Source organism: Choloepus didactylus, chromosome 20 (assembly GCF_015220235.1).
Source record: "Choloepus didactylus isolate mChoDid1 chromosome 20, mChoDid1.pri, whole genome shotgun sequence".
NCBI classification, from domain to species: domain Eukaryota; kingdom Metazoa; phylum Chordata; class Mammalia; order Pilosa; family Megalonychidae; genus Choloepus; species Choloepus didactylus.
Window position 1 is genome coordinate 32344615 of NC_051326.1, and position 23741 is coordinate 32368355.

Here is a 23741-nt window from a genome sequence, read left to right on the forward strand (position 1 = left end):
CCAACCAAAACGAACATAAAAGGATCCAAATATTGAATGAAAAGCTTTTGGCAATACACACACACACACACACTTAAAGGGTTTGTGACCCCTTTCTCAGGCCTGCCTGGGGCTCCCTCTTCAAGCAGCTACCGCGGGCTTAAGCGGAAGCTTTAAGTTTTCACTTCAGGCGACGCAAACTGTTGCGTCCCGAGGCAGGATTCTGGGTCAGCCAGGGGCCCTGGCGCCTGGCGACGAGGGAGGCGGAGCCGGGGTGGCTGCAACGGGCCGTGGCCCTGGCGGAGGCCGGGCACGGGGCGGAGCCGCGCTGGTGCTGGGAGGCGGAGGCGGCCCGCGGTTCCAGTGCCGCACTCCCCGTCTCCGCCTGGGCGCGCTCGCGTGGGTGCAGGAGTGGCGCAGGGCGGCCATGGCGTTGCGCGCGGTCGTGTTCGGCCTGGATGGGGTCCTGGCGCTGCCCTCGGTAGCCGCCGCCTTCGCCCGCATGGAGGAGGCCCTGGCGCTGCCCAGGTAAGAGGATCCGAAGCAGCTGTCCTACCTGGCTCGGGAACCGGTTCCTACGCGGGCGGGTGCGCCCTGCAGGGGGCAGGGCCCCTGCCCACAAGTTGCCTGTTGAAAGTTCCAGCGCTGGTTTCGATTGCTTTAGGGCGAGAGCCGCGTGAAAGGTTAAAATACTATTACTTACCGGCCGGCCTTTAAAATACCAATGTACGTAAGTAAATCCATGGTCTTTCTAAATGCTAAGCAATTAAACCTTGCCAAAGACTCCAAAATTGCCCTTTATATTGAAACTTCCTAAATTGAGAGGAATTTACAGTCTAAGTCATCTGCTGCCCCCAAAGTACAATGGGATTAGGAATTTGGTTATTGCATGTTTTTAACCTTTAACCCAGTAATTCCACATGATGTACGCTGAGATTTAGAATAGTAAAAAAGTTATGTCCAAAGGTGTGTGTTGCAGGTTTATTATAATAGGAAATGGTAGAAACAGCCCCAAAGTCTGATAATTGGGACATGACCAACTAGGAAGCGTCCACTGGTAAGGATGATGCTCAGGGTAGTGACCAGAAAATAATTTGTGTTAAAGTAAGTCAGGGGGACCCCACCAAATGTAAAGCCATGGTCTCCACTACAGGAAAAAGCTACTTGTAGAAAAACATTTGGAAGAAATATACCAAAATGTCCCTGGGATTGTTAATCCTAGGTGGGTTTATAAATGATTGTCTTTTTCTACTTTATTGTATTTTCCAACTTTTCTATTTACAAACATGAATTTCCCTTACAATCAGAAGGGAGGAAAGCACCTTTATTTTAAAAAATTAAAAAAGAAGAGAGATCACCTTGCCAACACCGAAGGAAGAGAAGGAAGAAAAATTGTAAACTCCTGGCAAGAATAAGGAGCAGTGTGGAAGATTTGCATTCTGCGCGTTCTGCCGGATCTAAGGAATCCTAGAACTCTTATGTTGCCAAAGGGCAGGCAGAGGTGTAGTGAGAGGATTCGTTTGTTCCAGATCACGCAATAGTCAGATATAGGCAGCTCTGGAACCAGTTTTTCTGTCTCCCAGTCTAGGATTCTTTTCTTTCTGGCTTATTATGACTTTCTGCCTCACTTGGTTACTTTTCTGGGAAAGATGTCAGTCTGCGGGGAGAGTGAAAACATAGCAATAGCTAGAGAAAGAAAAATAAGGTGGCAATAAAGTCCACAATCAGAATACTCACAAAAATGTTTTTCAAAATGGAAAGCCATCCCTGATTCGTGCTTGCCCAAGTCAGTTCATTTGCTAGAGGAAGAAGCTGAGGAAGGAATAGTGAATTTATTTCCAACAAGCCCATTTTAACCATAATGTTATTTCACTGCTTTCAACTCATAAGTTTGATTTATAAGTAAGTAAGAAGAGAATCAACTGTGAGGTAAATTTGTGCTTGTGACCTCGTCATTGTGGGTGCGAATGTGACTGGTGAGTGTGGATAAGTGTAGCATTTTCAAAAGAACGCTGGTCTCTGGAAACTGTCCCAGGTTCAAATCTCAGTTCTAGCACCTACTTTCAGGTGATCTTGCTTGACCTGTCTTAGCCTTAGTCATCTCACCTGTAAAATAAGGAAATACTTTCCCCTAGAAATTTTTTGCAAGGGTTAGATTAGATAACACATATGAAGCAGATGGGCTGCTGTGTTCCTGATACATTTCTTGTTTACAGAAGTCTCACATTTTATGTAAAGTGCCTTTACCTAGCGTTGCACTGACCTATCCCACTCCCTCTGGGGCCACAGTGAGGATTGTTCTCAGTAGCCATAGCTGGGCCCAGAAGGTCAGAGTTCATGACCTTGACCTTATTTACCTATCAAGTGTGTGAATCAACCATGAATATTAATTCAGAAAGTAAGTGTGAAGCCCTACCTTGCATTAAGCATTTTCAGCATGCTTAACACCTGGTAAGAAAGCTCAGGCATCCACAAATAGCTAAAGTTCAAGATAAAGACAGTGCCCTAAGAGGGTTAAAGTTCTAAGGTGGTTCAAAGACGAGAGAGACTGGTCTGAACAGGAAAATCAGGAAGGCCTTCATGGAGCAGACCCTGAGACGACTGACGGGTGGTAGATAGGGAGAGATGAGGAGGGCCCTCCAGGTGAGGGGAATGGCTGGAGCGAAGACTAGGGCGGGGAAAGCATGAAATGTGCACAAGAACACTGACTGTTATAATCCAGCCAGAATAGGGAGTAGTGAGAGAAACGTGGCGAAGTGGGTTGCGCCTGTACCTTATTACTTTAATAGCCCATGGGGAGTCGTGGAGTGTTTTTTTTTTTAATTCATTTTATTGAGATATATTCACATACCATGCAGTCATACAAAACAAATCGTACATTCGATTGTTCACAGTACCATTACATAGTTGTACATTCATCACCTAAATCAATCCCTGACACCTTCATTAGCACACACACAAAAATAACAAGAATAATAATTAGAGTGAAAAAGAGCAATTGAAGTAAAAAAGAACACTGGGTACCTTTGTCTGTTTGTTTCCTTCCCCTATTTTTCTACTCATTCATCCATAAACTAGACAAAGTGGAGTGTGGTCCTTATGGCTTTCCCAATCCCATTGTCACCCCTCATAAGCTACATTTTTATACAACTGTCTTCGAGATTCATGGGTTCTGGGTTGTAGTTTGATAGTTTCAGGTATCCACCACCAGCTACCCCAATTCTTTAGAACCTAAAAAGGGTTGTCTAAATTGTGCGTAAGAGTGCCCACCAGAGTGACCTCTCGGCTCCTTTTGGAATCTCTCTGCCACTGTAGCTTATTTCATTTCCTTTCACATCCCCCTTTTGGTCAAGAAAATGTTCTCCATCCCATGATGTCAGGTCTGCATTCCTCCCTGGGAGTCATATTCCACATTGCCAGGGAGATTCATTCCCCTGGGTGTCTGATCCGTGGAGTGTTTTTGAGATGGGTGGAGAGGGAGTTAAATAATTGGAGGTGAGAGATGGACCAAATGAATTGGTAAGGGGCAAGAGACTAAAAGTTCACCACAAGATGCAAACGTTTGGGAGCTTGGGGGTAGGTAGAGCAGTGTGGGGTAAAGATAAGGCCTGGTGGAGGTGGGATGGAGGAGGTTGGAAGTGAAGAGAAGGAGACGCTCTAGGGCCAGGAGTTTGCAGGGTTATTGGCTTGGAAGATTCAGACACAGCCCGGCTAAAGACAAAAGGAAGCCTGCGATCTGGGTGCTGACACCATGAGGGAGGGAAGGGGAGAAGGTCCTGGAAGTCAGTAAGTGTCTGTCTAAGGACGGGACAGGTGGCCCCAGTGGCTGGCAAGCACTCCAGAAGTGGGGAGGCTGATGAATAACTGGGGTGGAACATGGAGATTGCAGTGGAGTGAGGGAAAGGGAAGCTCCACTCTTGCTTGTGGTCATCCAGATCAGTGTCCTCTGAGAATTAGGGGGCGGGAAATTGTGGTTACCTTGACCACAGAGGCTGATGTGGTCTGGAGGAGCCAGCTGATTCTCTGACGTGTGGGTGGAAGTTGTGTGCTTAATTTAGTACCTCCTCAGATGGCTTCACTATGGAGGGTTGACTGAGCGTCCATAGTTTGAACAGTAGGGATGGTTAAGGTGTCAAATTTCTTTTAAACATTTATACTATAGAACCTACTATCTCCAATTTTCAACAATAAACAAAAGATAAATAAGTGATCAGCTAATAAAGTTATGCAAGCAGTGAAAGAGTAATTGAGAAACAGAACTTCTTATCCTGTTTATTCTCTCAGTAAATGGTTATTGAATGCCTTCAGGAAGCACGGCGCGGCTGGATGGGGCCCAGACTCATGGTTGCTTTTCATACCTCTGGGCTTTTATGTGCTCCCAGAACCATCTTCTCTCATTTTCTATGTTAAAAGTGGTTTTGATAACACAAATAATACACAAATACATTCTCATTATAAAAATATTCAAACAGTACAGAATAATGTAGAGTAGAAAATTTAAGAACCCTTCACCTTTCCTTGTTCCCCACCCATCCCAGGTGTAACTGCAGTTGATACACAGCTCACTCAGCCACAATCCAGAAAGGTCTGAAGAAAACAAAGTTCTTTTCATACCTCATTTGGCAGCAAAACCTGATCTGAATGGGCATGAGGCTATTTATCATGTTTATATATCCCACATACTCTAAATATTCACACATTTCACTCTAGAAATATTGAGTTTGAGTAAGAGTGATCAAGTTTTATTTTTTCCAGTTTTCCCTTGGTAGTTAAGAAGTGGCACATTTTATTTTTAGTCTTCCTGTGATTTTTAATGCACATATAGAGTAACTGGTACATATCGACATTCTTTGGCATGCTGTGTTAACTGGAATCTGTTATTCTACCCCAAACCGCCACTCCCAGGTCTGCTTGGCAGTCCTTCCTTCCAGTCTCTCACCTTTGCTTACACCAGAACTTTTCCCAGGCAGATGTTTTGTCTCCAGTTTCTGCTTCCAGTTACTCTGCCTTTTCTTTCTTTTCCTTTTCCTTTATCTTCTCTCTTCTTTTCTGGTTGAATACATTGTTAGCTATAAGGGTATGTATGTCTTTCGTATGTCAAGATTCCCTTATGATACATTTCAAGAGGTCAGTTGTGTAAAAATCATTAACACAGATTACAGTAAGTGTAAAATTAAATTTTATATGTAGTTAATATTTTGTGGAAGATTGAGGAGATAAATTATATGCAATATAATCTAATTTAAAATGGTTGCTGAATTTCCAATTTTGTTAAAAATGAGAATCAGTGTTTTAAATTTAAAGTGTATGCCAGTGTGCTGGGAGGGCTCTGAGTCACTGGAGCAGCCCCCGCCTCCGTGTGGTTGAGTACCTTATAGGAAATACCTGCTGAAGTGTTTAGGGTAAAGAGGCATGATGCAGAGTGAGTTGCTCCACAGTGCACTGTGGGAAAGCAAGCTCAGGTACACAGAGACTCCCAGGAAATGGAGGCTTTATTGTTTGCACGACACAAAGGGTCTAAAAAAACCAAAACAACAACAACAAACAAAAAACGAAACAACAGGAGGAAAGATTCCCCCCTTGGCCGGTCCCCAGGCAGGTCAACCTCTCAGGTGAAGGTTGGTGATCGTGGCTCTGCAGGCCTGTTGGCCCTGCAGAGATGACAGGTGCAGGCCCTGATGGGGTGCACTCCAGGGGCAGGGGACTCCACCGGTGAGCAACCTTTGTGCCCTGGCAAGCACCTGGGGCTGGTTAAAATTTAATGTCTCTCCCAGTTGCCTGTGTTCTCTTGTGAAATAGAAATGTACGGAACACCTGCATGCAAGCAAACAAGGGAGGAAAAGGAGTGGGACAGGTGAGGACTGGGAGATGGTTGCTGAGTATGTCCTTGACTTCCCCAACCCATGATGTCTCCAACTTACTCTTAAATGGTTCCAAAAATATTCATATATAACATCCACCCATGTATACCTGTACACACACACACACACACACATACCTATGCAAATAGAGACTGATGAAGCCAATGGGGCAAAATAAAAACAGCTGGTGAATCTAGGTATATAGGAGATACTCTGTTTTGCATGTTTCTACAAGTGTGAAATTATATCAAAATAAAAAGTTGCAAAACAAAATCTCCAGACTTTCAGCTAAGGGTAGGTTCTTTACCAGGGTTAAAGGGCAACGATGAAAATATCAATGCGAGTTTACATTTTGCAGCACATCTCAGAGATTTCCTTGTAGATCCTCAAACTCTGTGAAGAAGGTATGGCATGAGTTCTTCTCCACCTCTACAGGCGGGTGAATTGTAGCTCAAAGAAGTCATACAACAGAAGTGGAACCAGGATGGGTGGTTGGATGACGTCTCTGTTCTTGTACCCGCTCTCCAGCAAGTGCTCACGCAGGCTGTCCCTCAGATCTGTGCTTCTAAGGCCTTCTGCCCTCAGCCTCTCTCCACAGTTCCCCTTAGAGGGAGTGACCTTATGTTTGTGGTTTTGCTCAAAGCTCCAGCACCAGCAACGGCTTTGTTGTGCTTTTGCCATCAGGTTTTTTTTAACAGCTTTATTAGGGTGTAATTTATATACAAATCTATGGAATTGTGCAAAATGTCACCCCATTCCCATTTTAGAACATTTGCATTACCTCAAAAAAGATACCTTGTGTTTTTCAGCAGCCACCATCCAGTTTCTAGAAACAATACATGAGTCAACTCAATAGGCTTTTATTGAGCACCTAATGTTTACAGGCCTTGTGCTAGATGCTGTGATCCAAAAATGGAAAAATATGATTATACTTGTAGGGAGCTCACAGGAGAACAAGTCAAGCAACATACAAGCAAATAATTATAACACATTTAGGTGAGTGACATAGAAAAACAAACAGAAAATTATTATTTTCTGCCTGGGGAATGGGGGCTGATAAAGGAGAAGGAACTAGGGGAAAGAATGTAACTACAGAGAGAAGAGACTGGAGAGAAGACAAAGAATAAAGACAAAAAGATGTTTTCATGCAAACAAACATTTCTTAGGCTGCTTGATGTGGAAGGTATTTTGCTAGTTGAAAGGATCCCAAAACAAATGAGATAGGGTCTTTGCCCCAAGGGCCATCCAGGATAGGAGACTGTGCCGGTTTGAATGTATGATGTCCCCCAAAACGCCATTATCTTTGATGTAATCTTGTGTGGGCAGAGGTATCAGTGGTGATTAGATTGTAATTCTTTGAGTGTTTCCATGGAGATGCTCCCCAATGAACTGTGGGTGATGACTCTGGATAATTTCTATGGAGGTGTTACCCCACCCATTCAGGGTGGGTCTAAATTAAATCACTAGAGCCATATAAATGAGCTGACAAACAGAAGGAACTCACTGCAGCTGAGAGTGACATTTTGAAGAGGAGCCACAGCCAAGAGGGACACTTTGAAGAATGCACAGGAACTGAGAGAGGAGCTTAGCTTACAGAGGCATTTTGGAGACGGCCTTTGAAAGCAGACTTTTGCTCTGGAGAAGTTAAGAGAGGACAAACATCCCAAGAGCAACTAAGAGTGACATTTTTGAGGAACTGCAGCCTAGAGAGGAACGTCGTGGGAGAAAGCCATTTTGAAACCAGAACTTTGGAGTATCATGCCTTTGAAGCCACATGCCTTCCTAGCTAACAGAGGTTTTCGGGACACCATTGGCCATCCTCCAGTGAAGGTACCCAATTGCTGATGTGTTACCTTGGACACTTTATGGCCTTAAGACTGTAACTGTGTAACCAAATGAACCCAATCCATCTCTGATGTTTTGCATTCTGGCAGCATTAGCAAACTAGAACAGAGATGGTTATAAATGAGAAATTACAATGCAGTTAATGAATGCGTTTATATGAATAATTTTGGAACCATTTCCAAATATGACACACACACACAAACACATGGTGTAGCATAGATACAGAACAAAGAAAGGCGTGGTCAACTCTGTTCGGGTAGGAATCAAGGAAGTTTTCAGAGGAGCAGACTCTCGAGCTGGGCTGTGGATCAGCAGATACCATTGGGTCGCTGGGGGATGGGGTGAGGGTCAACTTTCTAAGCAGCAGCACTAACCTTTCAAAGCTACAGACACATAAAGCAGCATGGTATGTTTGAGTTGGCGGTTGGCAGTGAAGTGACAGTGGCTGGTAAGGAGGGGCCAGACCATGAAAAGCACTGAACTGTGATCAGGCAATGTGCCGTCACTAGAGATTTTTAAGTGGTGGAATGAGATCTTGTTTTCTCTTGAGAAAGTTCTCATCACAGCAGAGTAGAGAAGGAGAGAAGCAAGATTAGGGGCTGAGAATTAGGAAGATAAGAGAATACTTTAAGTAACAGAATCTCTGACTCATCAAGCACTCCAGGGCCTTCGGCACTGAACGGACCCCAGTTTTTCCCCAGCTCCTTTGCTTAGGACACAAAACTTCCAGGGCTGCTTGAGGAACTTGAGCTTGGGAACAGGCCTGCTGTTCAATAATGTTCCTGGGGGTGAGAAGGAAAACAATTTTACTTGGAGTTGAGAGGATTAGGAAATGGGAACAGAGAGTATGTTAACAAAGGGCTGGGTCCACACATAGAAAAATATTTTTTGGATCCAAGGTAAACCTGCTGGTGTCACCTTCCAATCTAAGAGAGAAATCTGAGTAGTTGCACTTAACATGCCCGTCCTTCTGAAATGAACACAGAAATACAAAAGAGAAAAATCTATGTTCATATGGGAACTAGAGAAAGTGCCAACTACCCACAAGGGACTCATGATCCAATCTGATACAGTCAGGTTAGACCAAATGGAGCAAAGAGCTGTCCAACTCGTAATACACTGCACGAGAGTTCTACCGGGAAGAAGCAGCAGGGGGCTGAGCAGCAGAGGACCAAGCACAGGGACTGACCCCTGAGCTGGTGGGACCGACCCCCCAGTGCCTCCTAGAAACAGACTGGATTCTAGAAGCCACAATAAGGGGATCCTGCCCTGGCGATCGGCTGACCCCCGACACAGATGGCCAGTGTGGGAAAAGCGGCACCGCCAGGGTTGGCTCCTAACATACAGTCACGCCAACCAAGGTGGGGGAGTGGTCAACTGTGGGGGTAGACTCAAGGGCACAAAAATTCTGAGTCTGACTGTGGTCCCTTCCCATTCTCCTTTATCTTGCAAAGAAAAAGTGGAGGAAGTAACTTTAAAGATTCCTTTAGCTCTTTTTCACATCTCAAAGACTTGAGCTAAGCCCCCACAGGATCTCTGGCAGAAGCCACCACTGTCCACAGTGCTGGCCTTACACAGTCTATCCAACGCAAGAATGGGTGCCCAGGAAAATGGCAGCACTGGAAAATGATAAAAGAGTGTGTAGTCAAAAGAAGACAAGTTTTAAAATCAGAGTAACTGCTTTTATAAAATGGAGCTACAACAACAAACAATTTAAGAGAACAATGAATCTATAAAACAAGAGCAGATGGTCATAAACAAAATAAACAACTTGAGATAAGAAAAACATTCTTGGCATTGGGAATCATGAATTCCAAATTTTAAAGATGCAATACAGGCAGTGAAGACTGAGTAGGATATTACATAAAATGAGATTGGTGAATTAAAAGACATTCCCTTATAAAACCACAGTCACATGATCAAAATCAGAAAATTGAACATTGGTACAGAACTATTAACTAATCTATGGTATGTGTTCAAAATTTTTAAGTGTCCCAATACTGTGTTTATAACTATTCCCTCCGTTTTCTCAACCCCCTTCCTCCTGAAGTCCAGAATCTAATCCAGAATCACTTTACACTTAGCTGTCCTGTCCCTTTAGTTGCCTTAACACTGGAGCATTCCTCAGTCTTTCTTTGCCTTTGTTGACCTTGACATTTTAAAGGAGAACAGGCCAGTTATTTTGGAGAATATCCCACAATTTGGGTTTGTCTGATGTTTCCTTATGACTAGATTTGGGTTATGAATTTGTGGCAAGAAGGCTGCAGAAGAGATGGGGCATCTCAGTGTATCTTATGGAAGGCACATGATACCCGTTTTCCCTAAGACTGGTAGTGTTGACTTTGATGAGTTGGCTAAAGTGGTATTCCAAGCTTCTCTGTTGTAAAGTTACTATTTTTTCTTTTGTAATTAATGAGTAATTTGTGAGGAGATCATTTGAGACTGTGTCATATCCTCAATAAACTTTCACTCATTAGATTTAGCATTCACTGAGGATTTTCTAACTCTGTCATTCGTTCTGTATTTACTAGTAGTAATTTAATGGACAGGTAGAGCTTTCTCTCTTCTATTTATCTTTTCATTTATTTATCTATTTATGTTAATATGGATACAGGGATTCTTAGATTATACAAGGAATTATAATCCATCACCGTCATTAGTTATTTTGATCCTCAAATTGCACCAGATTTAGCCAATGGGAGCCCCCTCACACTGGCTCCTGTGTCATTTGATGATGTCCCCATCATTCTTTGAATCCTTTCTTTCTGGTGCAATAAGATGTTTCAGGCTCATCTTGTACTTTTCTCACCTGAACATTGGAATCAACCTTTTCCCCATGGAACTGTAATTTTTTTAAGGAGAGAATGATATTTAGAAACCATGATTTGGGAGCACAGTGTGCTCATTGCTGCTGGTTTGTCATTACTTCCAGGACCTCCCGTGGGTCAGAGCTAGGACATAGCTGTGGGTGGTGTGTGTGAGTGTGCCAAACCATGAGTTCGTATGATACTTTCATTTCCATTCTGAAACTACAGTATGCATTCTACTCTTCTGCCTTCCCATAAATGTAACTCCCTTTTCCAAAAAGAGGAAATCTAGCTCTTATTATCCTCAATATATTTACTTTTTTGCTCAAGCCTAGAAAATACAAAAAGTAGTTTTGAAATTGATAACCCACACCACTGTGAAAGGTAAAACCTACAAACTAGAGTTTAATATTTTTTGTATTTCTTTTCATTCTGTGATATAAAATTTGTGGGCAGTGAAATGCACAAATCCTAATTATTCAGTTCAGTGAAGTTTGACAAATTACATATACTTGTGGAACTCACACCCCCATTAAAATATGAGCATTTCCATCATCCAAGAAAGCCTCCTTCCTCAGTCCCCTCCTGCTCTGGTGGCAATCACATTTCAATTTTTTTTTTCACCATTTTGTCTGTTCTAAAACAATATTACTCTTTGTGTCTGGCTTTCCCACGGTATTATATCTGTGAGATTCATTTATGCTACATGTCATTCATACCTTTTTGTTACTGAGTATTATTCAGTTGAATAAATGTGCCACAACTGGTTTACCCACTCTCCTGTAGATGAACATTTTGGTTGCTTCATGGTTGTGATGAACATTCTTGTGCCTGTCTTTGGGTGAACGTACATACTTTTTTTCTCAGTGTGCAATAACCATTCATAGGGTAGGTATATATTTAGCTTTATAAGAAAATGACACACCTTTTTCCAAAGTGGCTATACCATTATGTATTCTCTCCTGGAATGTATGAATGTTCTGGTTGCTCCGTATCCTCATCAATATTTGGTGTTGTCAGTTTTTAAAAATTTTAGTCATTCCAGTGGGTGTGTATTTCCCTGCTGAGTGATGAGGTTGAGCACTTTTTCATGTGCATATTGGCTATTGATATATCTTTTATTGTAATGTGTCAATTCAGATCTCTTGCCCATTGTTATTGGGCAGTTGTCTTTTTACTATTGAGTATTGGGATTTTTTACTTACAGATTCTTTTTTGGTTAATTTTTACAGTTTTGATTTGTTTACTGAGAGTCCCATCTTTTTTTTTTTAATTCAATTTTATTGAGATGTATTCACATACCATGCAGTCATACAAAGCGTACAATCAATTGTTCACAGTACCATTATATAGTTGTGCATCCATCACCAAAATTAATTTTTGAACATTTTCATTGCTACACACACAAAAATAATAAGAATAAATATTAAAGTGAAAAAGAACAATTAAAGTAAAAAAGAACACTGAGTGCCCTTTTTTTCCCCCCATTTTTCTACTTATCCATCCATACACTGGACAAAGGGGAATGTGGTCCATTTGGCTTTCCCAATCATGTTGTCACCCTCATAAGCTACATTTTCATATGATCATCTTTAAGATTCAAGGGTTCTGGGTTGTAGTTTGATTGTTTCAGGTATTTGCTGATAGCTATTCCAATTCATTAGAACCTAAAAAGGGTTGTCTATATTGTGCGTAAGAGTGCCCACCAGAGTGACCTCTCGACTCCTTTTGGAATCTCTCTGCCACTGAAGCTTATTTCATTTCCTTTCACATACCCCTTTTGGTCAAGAAGATGTTCTCCATCCCACGATGCCGGGTCTAGATTCCTCTCCAGGAGTCATATTCCACATTGCCAGGGCGATGTACATATGTGCCTTGTATCTGCCTGATGTCACCAGGCAGCCAGTGGGAGTAGCTGAGCCACCATCAGGGGGAGGAAAATTACAGAGAGTATAGTGGGATCTTTAATTCTTAATGTGGGGAAGTGGAGGGTGATCAGCTGCTCTCTCTCCTTCTGTGTTTAATACTCAGAGGCTTAATGGGGATGAATGTGAACTGAGAATACTCAAAAAAAAAAAAATTAGAAGATGAGATTAAAATAAAATAGAAACTATACGAGTAGAGTTGAAACCAGAAAAAATGTTTCATTCCTTTTGAGAAAATGAACTAATGAAAAAGTCCTTTGGGGCGCTGCCTTGTGCAAATGAGCTGAAGACAAAGTGACCGCATGTCCCTCCTTGATTCTGTCCCCTAAATGGTAAGGCTGGAAGGGCCTCCAGTGCAAGAGTTTCTGCTTGCTGGTCTCCCATGAACCTCTTCACCTTTGAAGGTGTTGATCATTGTGTTTATCATTGAGTTTGTTCTCTCATATCCCCAGCTGGATTGCTCCTCGTATAGTTTCTATTTTATCCTTAAGGGCAAAGGACCCAATTTAATCTTTTTTTTTTCTTTTCTTTTGCATTTCCAGACCACAGCAGGATGCCTTTCTAACAGTCCTTTGTCAGTGAATATAAATAGTGTCTGTCACCGGCCATGATGAAGTCATCTGAATGTTCATAATGTTATTGTTGTTTCCGTGTGTCTTCCAGAGGCGTTTTGAGTGATATTTTTAAGAAAAAAGACCCAGATGACTGCAGTGTCCGCCTCATGAAAGGAGAGATCACGTTTTCCCAGGTCAGAGGAGACGACTCAGCACCCCTGAGTGGGTGTTCTTTGCATCTCCCACGTTGATTGTGAACTGTCCGAGGGCAGGGGCTGTGTCTTCTTCACATTTAAATTCACAAGGCTGAGCTGGAAGGGCTGGCCACATATCAGGAGCCTTTGAGACTGGGTTCTTTGCTGTCTGGGCTGAACAGAGAAGGATATCACAATGCCTGGAAATTTCCAGGCCTTCCAAGATCTATGCCAGGGAGTTACTACAGCCAGAGTAGCTATTTTCAGACAGGGCCTCTGGGTCTATTAACTCAATAACTATATAATGAGTAGGCTTTGGAATCAGCAGTCAGGGTCTGAATTATATGAGTCACGTGAATCACGTTCATAGCCCCCACTTGTGGACCGTGCTACCACAGGCACGTTACTTAGGCTCTAAAAATCTCAGTTTTGCTTTCTGTTAAATGGGGATGCTAACACTGCCTATTTCATAGGTTTTTCTAAAACATGGAAGTGCTTAGCACAGTACCTGGCACATAGTAAGTACTCAGTAATTACTAGCAATTGTTGTTACTACAACCTCGCTTATTTTAACTCAATGAAACCATTGTATTCTCAGTTGTGCTTCTCTAAGAAAGGCTACTGAGAATCTACTCAGTAAGCAGACAGATAAGACATTCTATATTAGTTGTTATTACAGCCTTTCATCACTCTGTCAGAGAACTTGGGTTCTACCATGAAAGAATGCAAAAGCCCACCTTTTCTATGAAGGAAAATATGGTAGAAATGTGGAGTGTATAATTAATTGCAGTCACTTTAACATACACACACGGGTTATGGCACCTGGTGATTAAAAATGTTACTGAAAATGGTACTGTTGTGAATAAACATTACTGTTGCTTTAATTAATAAAAATAGTTGCAGCATTATTATTGGAAGGTAAGGAAAGAGGGAAGTGATATCTACTTTCAAGTGAACGTAGGGATTATAGAGTGTACATCTAGTAATTGCTAGAAAAGCCCTGCCTCCCATGTGGACTCTTTTAGTGGCTTCAGATATCTATGTGTAGTTTCTAGGAAGCTCACATGGCTAGAAAAGGTGTGAAAAAACAAATTATACCATGACAGTAGCTACTTATGCTTGGTTTGTCTTTTAAAAGTCGTATCTTAGGAATGAATTTCACCTTTTAGCTTTTTATATACAATATAAAAACAAAGAAGTAAACAAAAATGTACAGCCTGATGAATTTTCACAAATTGAATACGTCTGTATCACCAGCAGCCAGATCAAGAAATAAAATATTACCCAGGCCAGCAGATACTCTGCTCATGGCCCCTTCTAGATGCTACTCCTTCATGGGTAACTGCCATCCTGATGTCTAGCCTCATAGATCAGTTTTGCCTGCTTTTATACTTTATATAAATGGAATTGTGCAGATGAATTCTTTCGTATCTGGCATCTTTTTTGCTCAACACTATATCTGTGAGATGCATTCATTGTTACTGCATGTAGTTGCAGATAGTTTATTCTTATTGTTGCATTGTATTCCATTGTGTGAATATATTCCAATCCATTTATCTGTTTCACTATTGATATTTAGGTAGTTTCCAGCTTCAGACTATTACAAATAATGCTGCTATGATAGTGTATGAATATACCACAATCTATCCATTCTGTTGTTAGTGGGCACTTGGGTAGTTTCCAGCTTGGGGCTCTTATGAACTATTCTGCTTATGAACATTTTGTACATGCCTTTGGTGAACATATGCAGACCTTTCCGTTGGTTAGGTGTCTATACTGTGCCATAGGGAATGCATAGATTCAGATTTAGTAGAGAAACTGCCAAAGACCTTTCAGATCGGCTGTTCCAATTTACAGTCCCTGGTCAATTCACTTTTACAGTGGGTGCCTCTCATGGAAGAAGACTGCAGGAAGCATTCGGAGGCTTCTGGAACCTGCCTTCCAGAGAATTTCTCTATACGTGAAATCTTTGGCAAGGTTGTTTCAGCAAGAAAGATCAACTTCCCCATTCTTCAGGCAGCTCTGACTCTCAGAAAGAAGGGTAAGGATCAATTACTTGTCATTCTCTGACACCAGAATCCTTGGGAAGGCTTAGGGCAGAATACAAGTAAATGTGTTTTGAGAGCAGAGATCTGTGACTTGATCAGAAGCTTTTCTTAAAATGTGGCCTCAAGGTTTCATCAAATGGCAAAAAAACAGCAGTATTGGAATATCTGGAAAAAATGAGAGAATTTTATTTAATAAAGTGATTTAAACCAGTGACTGCCTTGTGAGCTAACTCCTCTCCTGATGGCACTAGTTATGACCTGAAAAGCCTTTTAAGCAACTTTGGAGTGGCTGAGCTATGAGCTGGCTGACATGGTTTTGGATGATGTCAAATGGTCAAGAACATGAGGTCATGTTCATTCAGCAGGCATTTATATAGTGTCAGTGGCATCTGAAACCATTTCAGCCTCTTATGAATAGGCTTACTGGGTTGTGCTCACACCATTCCACTTCCATAATTTCTCACTCATTAGAGAGCATCTCACCATAGACTTATCTGTGTCTCATTTCAGGCATTGCCTGGTTCTTGCCCTCACTTATCAGGCAGATAAAGTTAAGAGGTATTGCTATCCCTATTGTCATTTCTTTAGTCTTAAAATGGGAAAGCAGTTGCTGAAAGCCAGTGCAAGAGTTTTGAAACAAAGGAGAGCAGAGTTTGCAGTAACAGCAGAATAAAAAGAGCACCAGATCAGAGCAGGGGTCTGAGGCTGGGACTCCAGGCCCAGCTCTGCTACACAGGTGCTCTGTGACTCTGGGCTTGTCGTAACTTGTCTGAGTTTCTGTTTCCTCATCAGGAAATTTGTGATAGTAAGATCTGACCTGCCTACTCTGAGGATCAAATGAGTTTGTGAATGTCAAAAGACAATTGTAAGGGATTAAGGGTTATAGTGCCTTAATCTGTACTTTGAAAGCCCATTGTACACAGTTTTCTCATTCTCAGGTCTCTGTGTCAACAAGTGTTTATAGGTGCAGTTGATTCTTTGCCAACTTGTCATTTTAGAGGCTGAGCATCAGGAGATTGTTGTGAGTGAGCGGGACTTCACTTGGCCCCACCTTCAGGTCCTTCTGTGGGGCATCTTGAGTTTCTGAGAGCAAGGTTCTCTAGGTGGTTCATTCACTGATGGCTTCTTGTTCAGGGTTTACAACCTGCATCCTCACCAATAACTGGCTGGATGATAGTGCCCAGAGAGACAGTCTGGCCCGGCTGATGTGTGAACTGAGGCCACACTTCGACTTCCTGATTGAGTCATGTCAGATTGGAATGGCCAAGCCTGAGCCTCAGATTTACAAGTTTTTATTGGACACCTTGAAGGTCAATCCTAATGAGGTAAGTAGAGGTTTCCTGTCAGTGAAGAATGATGTACCAGAGATCGTGCAACCAAAGAAATACTGAGGAAAGCTAACTTGGATGGGGAGATCTGGTGCCTGCCAGAAACGTTGTAGGCCCTTTGGCCAGTTTTGCTTCTCCCAAGCAAAGATTTTTTCTAAATGGCTTACACTCTTCCTTTCAGTCTAGGAATTTCTACCAAAGATAGACATCTGGCCATCCTGTATGACTCTTTTTTTTAAATACAGTTTTATTGAGATACATTCACACACCCTACAGTCATCCACAGTGTACGGTCATTCACAGCACCATCATACAATTGTGTGTTCATCACCAGAATCAATTTTTGAACCTTTTCCTTACTCTAAAATAAAAATAAAAGCAAAAAAGAACACCCAAAATTTTCCACCGCCTCCATCCCACCCTATTCTCCATCTAATTTTTGTCCCCATTTTTCCACTTACCTGTCCACCTCCTGTATGACTCTTATAAGACTTTGGTCAAAACAGACATTCTAGAAAGTTGCTAATCCAGCTGCCTCTGTTTACTTATTAAGAAATGGAAACCTTGGGAAACTTTTCCAAAGCCGCAAGGCTAGTCAGGGCCACCCACCAAATATCTTCAATATTGCATCATTCTCCTACTAACCTTGTACCCCTGCATCCTTCTTTCATACTGCCTCCAGATTACTTATCCTAAAGCACTGTCCTCATCTTGTTCCCCTACTGTAATCTACAAAAAAAAAAAAAAGCAATTGGGACAAGTTTAAATTCCTTTCCTTTACATTTCTGATCCTCTCTTGCTGGCCCTACCACACCCACAAGTGATCAGCTCAAACTCTCAACTCCAGTCATTGGGAATCCTTGCCAGTCTCGATCCAAAAACTGTTTCTTATCTCCTCTTGGCCTTTGCTTCTGATCTTCTCAACACCTGAAATAAGCATTCTATCAGGGCTTTAAATTGTAGTATGTATTTAAATATATCAATCTTTTCATTTATGGCTTTGGATCAGAGGAGTTGCTTAGAATTTTAGACTTGTCCTAGTCTAGGACTATAAATAAATTCACCTATGCTTTCTTCCATAACTTTCAGGATCTGTTTTTCTTTTTTCCTTTTAAAATTTAAATCTTTGATCCATCTGGAATTTATTTTGGGGTTAGATGTGAAGTAAGGATCCATTTTTCCCCCAAACAGTTCATGAGTCCTACCAATGCCATTTATTAAATAATCTTCTTCCATACTGATTAGACATGACACCTTTATTATAAACTAAATTCTCATCTGTATTTGGGGATTTATGGACTTGTCTGTTTCATTAATATGTCTTATTTATTTTCAAGTACCAAATGTTTCTCCTTTTGTAGTTGCATAATTTGTTTTATTACTTGCCCTAATTACTGACATTTATTTTTGTCTATTCACAAGTGTTGCTTTTTCCTGATGAATTTTAATGTCATCTCTACAAGTCTATATCCTCTCAATCTTTTTGAAGTTTCAGAATTCAGGCTGAAATAAATAGATGCTTGTGAAGGCATGTATATATATATATATCTGTGTATGTTTATAGTGGAATTATGTTTTTAATTTCAGAAGTAAATAATTACATTGAGGGAAACATAATTCTTAATTTCATCATCATAAAATAATCACAGTTAGTATTTTAATGTGTTTCTTTCTGGTATTTTCTCTTAGGCATGAGTTTTTCTTTTATAGCTGTAATGCTAGTTGTCTTAGTTTCCTAAGGCTGCCATAGTAAAGTATCACAAACTGGGGGGCTTAAAACAGTAGTAATTTGTTATCTTATAGTTCTGGAGGCTGAGATCAGGAACCAGCAGAGCCCTGCCTCCTCTGAAGTCTGTGGGGAAAAATCTGTTCCATGCCCCAATCCTGGCTTCTGTCTCTTAATGCAACTCTTAGCATCTCTCGGCTGTGGCAGCCTGATTCCAGTCCCTGCCTCTGTGTTCAGCTGACCTTCTCCCTAGTGTCTGTGTGTCACCTCCGTTCTTATAAGGACCCAGCCCTGTTGAGACCCCACCCCCCCACTCCAGTGTGATCTCATTTTAACTTCCTAATTACATCTGTAACAGCCCTAGGTCCAAATAAGGCCACATTCTGGGGGTACCGGGGATTAGGACTTCCATGTAATCTTTGTGGGGGACACAATTCAACTTGTAACAGTAGCGTCCACTGCTATTTTGGCTTCAGGTTGTTTTCTTAGATGACTTCGGGGCTAACCTGAAGCCAGCTCGGGACTTGGGAATGGCCACCATCCTTGTCAAAGACACTGACACAGCCCTGAGAGAACTGGAGAAGGTCACTGGGATGCAGGTAATTCTAAATCTGAGCTGAGTCAGATTTCCTGTAATTCATCTGTAGTTTGTGCATGTCAGAGACAAAATAAGTGAGAGGAGAGAGGATAACCCCATGTTGGTGGAGCGCGTTGCTCAGTGACGCCCGGGCACCTGTTAGATGGGGATGCTGTCCTTCATCATGAAATCAGCATGACATCCTTGAGGGACATTTGGAGGGCAGTTTCTTTCCTTTCAGTCAGCTAACAGGGTAGCAGGAGTTCTGAGTCCAAGAATTTAAACCAGGCTTGGTGGCAGTCGAGGGAGCCAAGACTAGAGCTGGGGCTTTTGAAGCAATCTCAACCTCATTTTTAAAGTAAGTGTTGAGAATTTAGCTGCTATATGTGTCCTGTGGGAGTGAGGGATAAAGCCCACGGGTTGTGCCGCTGCCCCTCAGGCAGTGTTGTTTTGGTTCTGCTTTGGTTCACGCCATCTTGGTGGTCGCAGAGGAAGCCTCCTAAGTAAAAAGTGACGCTCACCCAGGAGAACAGAAAATCCTACCTGACACGCCTGGGGCTGCCAGGGTGTTGTTAGCCTACTCCTGTAGAGCTGATGCCCCTCGTTGTTTTGGGTGTATCTGAGATTACTGTGATCTCAGTTGAGTCTGAGGGACAGAGAGGTGGAAGGCCCTGGCTAATGGCAGCACCGTGGCAGGGAAGGGAGGAAGGCGCCTGTCCGCAGGCTTGAGCTTGCCGGATGCCAGAGGCTTCACAGCTGCGTTCTCTTCAGGGCAATGATTTGCTTTTTATCGTTAATAAGTCAATAAAGATGTATGTCAAATAACTTCACAATCTTAAAGCATCTTGCCCGAGCTTGATTTGTCATTCTGAAAGACAAGATGTCTCACATGGCAGAGAGGAAAGTGCCCTGGACTCAGAGTCAGAGCTCCCACATGCTTGTCTGTCTCTCCCACTCACTAGTGTTGTCGCCTTGTCACATCTGGGCCACGGGGAGCTGGTCTGTAAAATTGGGGTAGGCCTTGATACCAATCCTCTAAAACAGGGAAAGTTAACCTTTTCCCACCCCTCTTCTCCTCAGGGCTATGGGGAAGATAAGAGGAAAAATGGAAATCTCCACTTTTTAATCAGGGGAAAATGTGTCTTATCTCACAGGAAGGCCAGAAGACTCAGTCATGAACAGGCTCTATGAACTGTATAAACATGGGAGAGAATCACTAGAATAGGACATCTCCCCACTGCCCCCCATGAGGGACACTTTGCCCCCTGGGAACTGTGAGCTGTGAGACACCCCTGGCTCATGGCCTAGGAAGCTGGAGACACATCAGAGGAAGGGCCCCAAGGGACACTGGTCCTTGGACACATGTGTGGCTCCCTTTTACCAGAAGGGGATCATTGCCAACAGGGGCTACCAAGCTGCCCGTCTCTCCCGTAATGCTGAGTCCCTGCTGACACACCCCAAGTCCTCTTCTGATACCACGGGGCCTGGGGGACTCACCTTCTCTTTCCCTCTTAGGAGGATGCCCAAGTACACTTTTCCGTGTTTAAAAGAGAGGTGGATTTCAGAGTTTAATTCCCATACTTTGCAGTTCAGATAACTGGGTAGCTGAGGAGAACCATTTCTTTCTTAGATAGCAGCTTCAGGACTAAAGATGAGGAACTTGGCAGTAGGATTCACTAGCAGGTCCAGCAACAGGTTTTCATAGCAAAGAAGCATTTACTGAGGTATGCTCAGCATCCTGTCATTTGTTATTTCTGCCTCAGGGAAACTGAAGCCAGTAAGTTACAGAAGCCATCCTTAAGGACTCACTGTTCAGAAATTTTCCTATCTACCTAGATATCATACAAACCAGGGTGAGTCTAAACCCTCTGTGACTCCAGAGGATAGAACTGGAACCTGCGGGAGGAAGGCGCAGCCAGTTAGATTTTGGCTGACTTGAAGGAGAAACCTTTCAAATGAGCTGTACAATCCTGGAATAGCTACTTCACAAGCTTTCCATTATTGTTGAGCCTGGTGACCATTGGAGGAACTACTGTAGAGAAGAATTCTATTACTGGACGTCCAAAGTCTCAGTGGTTTAGAACAAGTGATCTTTATTTTTTGCTTATGTGAAGTTTAAATGGTGGTGGCCAGGGATTTTGCTTCACACGGTTATTCGGGGACTGAGCTTGATAGAAGAGTCATCATCTTCCACATGTGGTTTCCTGGGCCACATCAGACCTGGGGAAAAAGAGATGGGGGGGAAAGAGAATGTAGAGGATCATGGGAGGTTTTAATAGGCCAGGCCTGGAAGGCCACACTCTTCTGTTTGCCTTCATTGGTTAGAACGGGTCATGTGACGCGGTCAGCTGACTTCACCAAACTGATAGGAAGGCTGGGAAATGAAACGTAGCTCTGTACCCAGAAGGAAAGGGAAATGGGTTGCTCAGTTGCCAATACTGCTCAGGAGTGGAGGCAAAAGTAGATCTCAGAGGTCTTTTCTGATGCTAGTACTTTTTGAGATTTATAAACTCACTCTGAGAATTTCTCATGGAAGGAAGCTGCAGTCATTTCTCTCACTGTACCTTTTGTACTTTTAGCTTCTCAGTGCTACAGCCCCTCTGCCAATTCCATGTAAGCCAAGCAATGTCAGCCATGGGTATGTGCCAATAAAGGTAAGTGCTTGCAGTCAACAGAGACCAGCAGAGACATTTGTTAAATAGTAAGGTTAGTTCAAAATGCATCATTTATAGAAAAATAGCATTTCCCATACAAATTTCATTCCTCAGAAATCAATAGAAGACATGGACCCTGCATCAGGTTATATAACGTGGTGTGACAGATGTGGTCAGACCACCATGGAGCAACAGGCATTGTGTTCTGGACATAATAGTGGTGTCCAAAAGTGGTGTCCAGAAATGCTCAAAATGGGCTCTGGGAGGGGGAAGGCCACAACCGTAAATGCCAGCCGTTTGGCTCAGAAGATATTGTAAAGTGGGCATCAAAGGATGACTGGGATTTTTGATAGTAAGAAAGGGTTTTTCTGGTACTGAAAGCTCTTCATCAGCATCATGATGGGCCCTCCTGTAGCTCTGGGTACTTCTGATGTGGATGAACTCCCCCCTACCTGATTACTTTTTTTTTTATTATAGAAATTATAGGTTTTCAGCAAAATTAAGCATAATATATAGAGTTCCCATATACCCCCGTATTATTAACACCTCACATTACTGTGGTCCATTTGCTACCATTCGTGAAAAGACATTTTTATAATAGCACTATTAACCGTAGTCTGTTGTTTACAGTAGGGTTCACTGTTTGTGTTGTAGAGCCCTAGGTGGATGAACTTTTAATGAGGACCTTTCAGACCACTGCTCTCCAGTAGGGATGGGGAGCGAGGGGTTCTTTGCCCATGGCTGGGAGCTGGTTTGTAGTCTTTAGCCTTCAACACCATGGACAGGGTTCATCTGAGTTGTCCCATTTATACTTGTAGATCCAGCTAGTCTCAGTTGATTCTCATTTGACTTTGATGTAGTGTGATCAGAACTGCTTTACCATCCCCTCTGCCCCCACTCCCAATTTAAAAGCTGGGACAGCAAACCTTTGGGGAGCCCCAGCTGAGCCCAAGATTGCCGGTGACACTTGCATTGATCTCCAAGTACTTTGCCAGCACACAGAATCTTAATACAGCCTCAACTGGGTTGGTAATAGATATTTCCCACTTTCTAGCTTTACAGTAAATTTATTGATATATAGTTTAAAGGAAGCTAAAGTACATGCATTTGTGGAGCTACTCAGCTGAGTCAAATTTGAAGTATCAAGAACAAGCCTTTTATTTAGGATCCATGTTAGAACAGAGGCTAGTTAGAAACATCTGATTGAACATAAGCACTATAATGTTTTTCAGTATAAGCAGTATAGAATTTAAATTTAATGTTTGCCAAGCACTAAGGGGAAGACTGTGGAACATATTCTGATAAACAGATTGTGATTTGTGAAAGAGCTTGTGAAATTTCAACCTAATGTTTTCTTGAGCAAAGGAGCCTGTTGTGACTCATGAATGAAACTTCCAGTTTAGAACACCAGCTTGGAGTATAGCCTGAAATATGGCCAAATAGAGTTGTGCCAAGTGAATTTCTGTAACATGATTCTTATCCTTCGTTTACATTATGAAGTTAGAGATAAGTGCTTTGGGGGAAAATGCTGCACTTTGATTATATATTGTTTTAGTCTGTATGCTTAGAACCCACTGTATTAGCAAGAGGAGGCTAACTGCTGTAACCAACAACCCGTAACTGCCAGAGGCTTAACACAAAATTTGTTTCTTGCTTGCAGCTCACTCCAATGAGAGTCAGTAGAGATCTCTCTCCCCACAGTCATTCAAGCAGCCAGGCTCCTTTCTCTGCTGTTTCCTCCTTTCTCAAGGTCCAATCCATTCAGCTCTAGATAGGAAAAGAGAGGGAGGATCATGTGTGGGTTGTTTATAGAAACCCTGGAAGTAGCACGCATTTTTTTCTGCTCATACTATTGACCAGGATTCAGTCACATGGCTGCACCAAATGCAAAGAGTGGGGGACTCTGGGAAATCTCACCATGTGCTAGGAAGAAGAGAAGACCATAAGTACTAGTGAACTCTGCAGCCTCTGCCACACCCATGGAGCCCCAGAAAGTTCTAGAAATGAAACAAAACATGAAAAAAAACCTGACATATTTAGGAGGTAGAACAGCTTTTAATGAAATATTCCTGGTATTCAGCACATTCACATGAGCATTGTTCTGTGCACAAAATCAGGTCCCACTTAAAAATACTGAAAGCAAACATGTCAAACAGCACTAGAAGCTCTGTGAGCAAAGTGGTATTTCAATTTCCTGGGCTGCTCTAGCAGATACCATGCAATGGGTCGGCTTAACAAAGTGA

General features: G+C 42.4%; 1 protein-coding gene across 1 annotated transcript in view; it reads left to right on the top strand.

Moving 5' to 3' along the window:
- The first annotated feature begins 336 nt into the window (after positions 1-336).
- The window catches only part of EPHX2 (epoxide hydrolase 2), a 64821-nt gene continuing 41416 nt past the window's right edge, over positions 337-23741 (top strand). Inside the window, exons 1-6 of the mRNA XM_037812942.1 lie at positions 337-507; positions 13081-13165; positions 15047-15206; positions 16348-16538; positions 18744-18866; positions 21424-21498. Of these exons, the coding sequence (XP_037668870.1) occupies positions 407-507; positions 13081-13165; positions 15047-15206; positions 16348-16538; positions 18744-18866; positions 21424-21498 (735 nt within the window). The 5' untranslated portion in view covers positions 337-406. The remainder of the gene's footprint in view (positions 508-13080; positions 13166-15046; positions 15207-16347; positions 16539-18743; positions 18867-21423; positions 21499-23741) is intronic.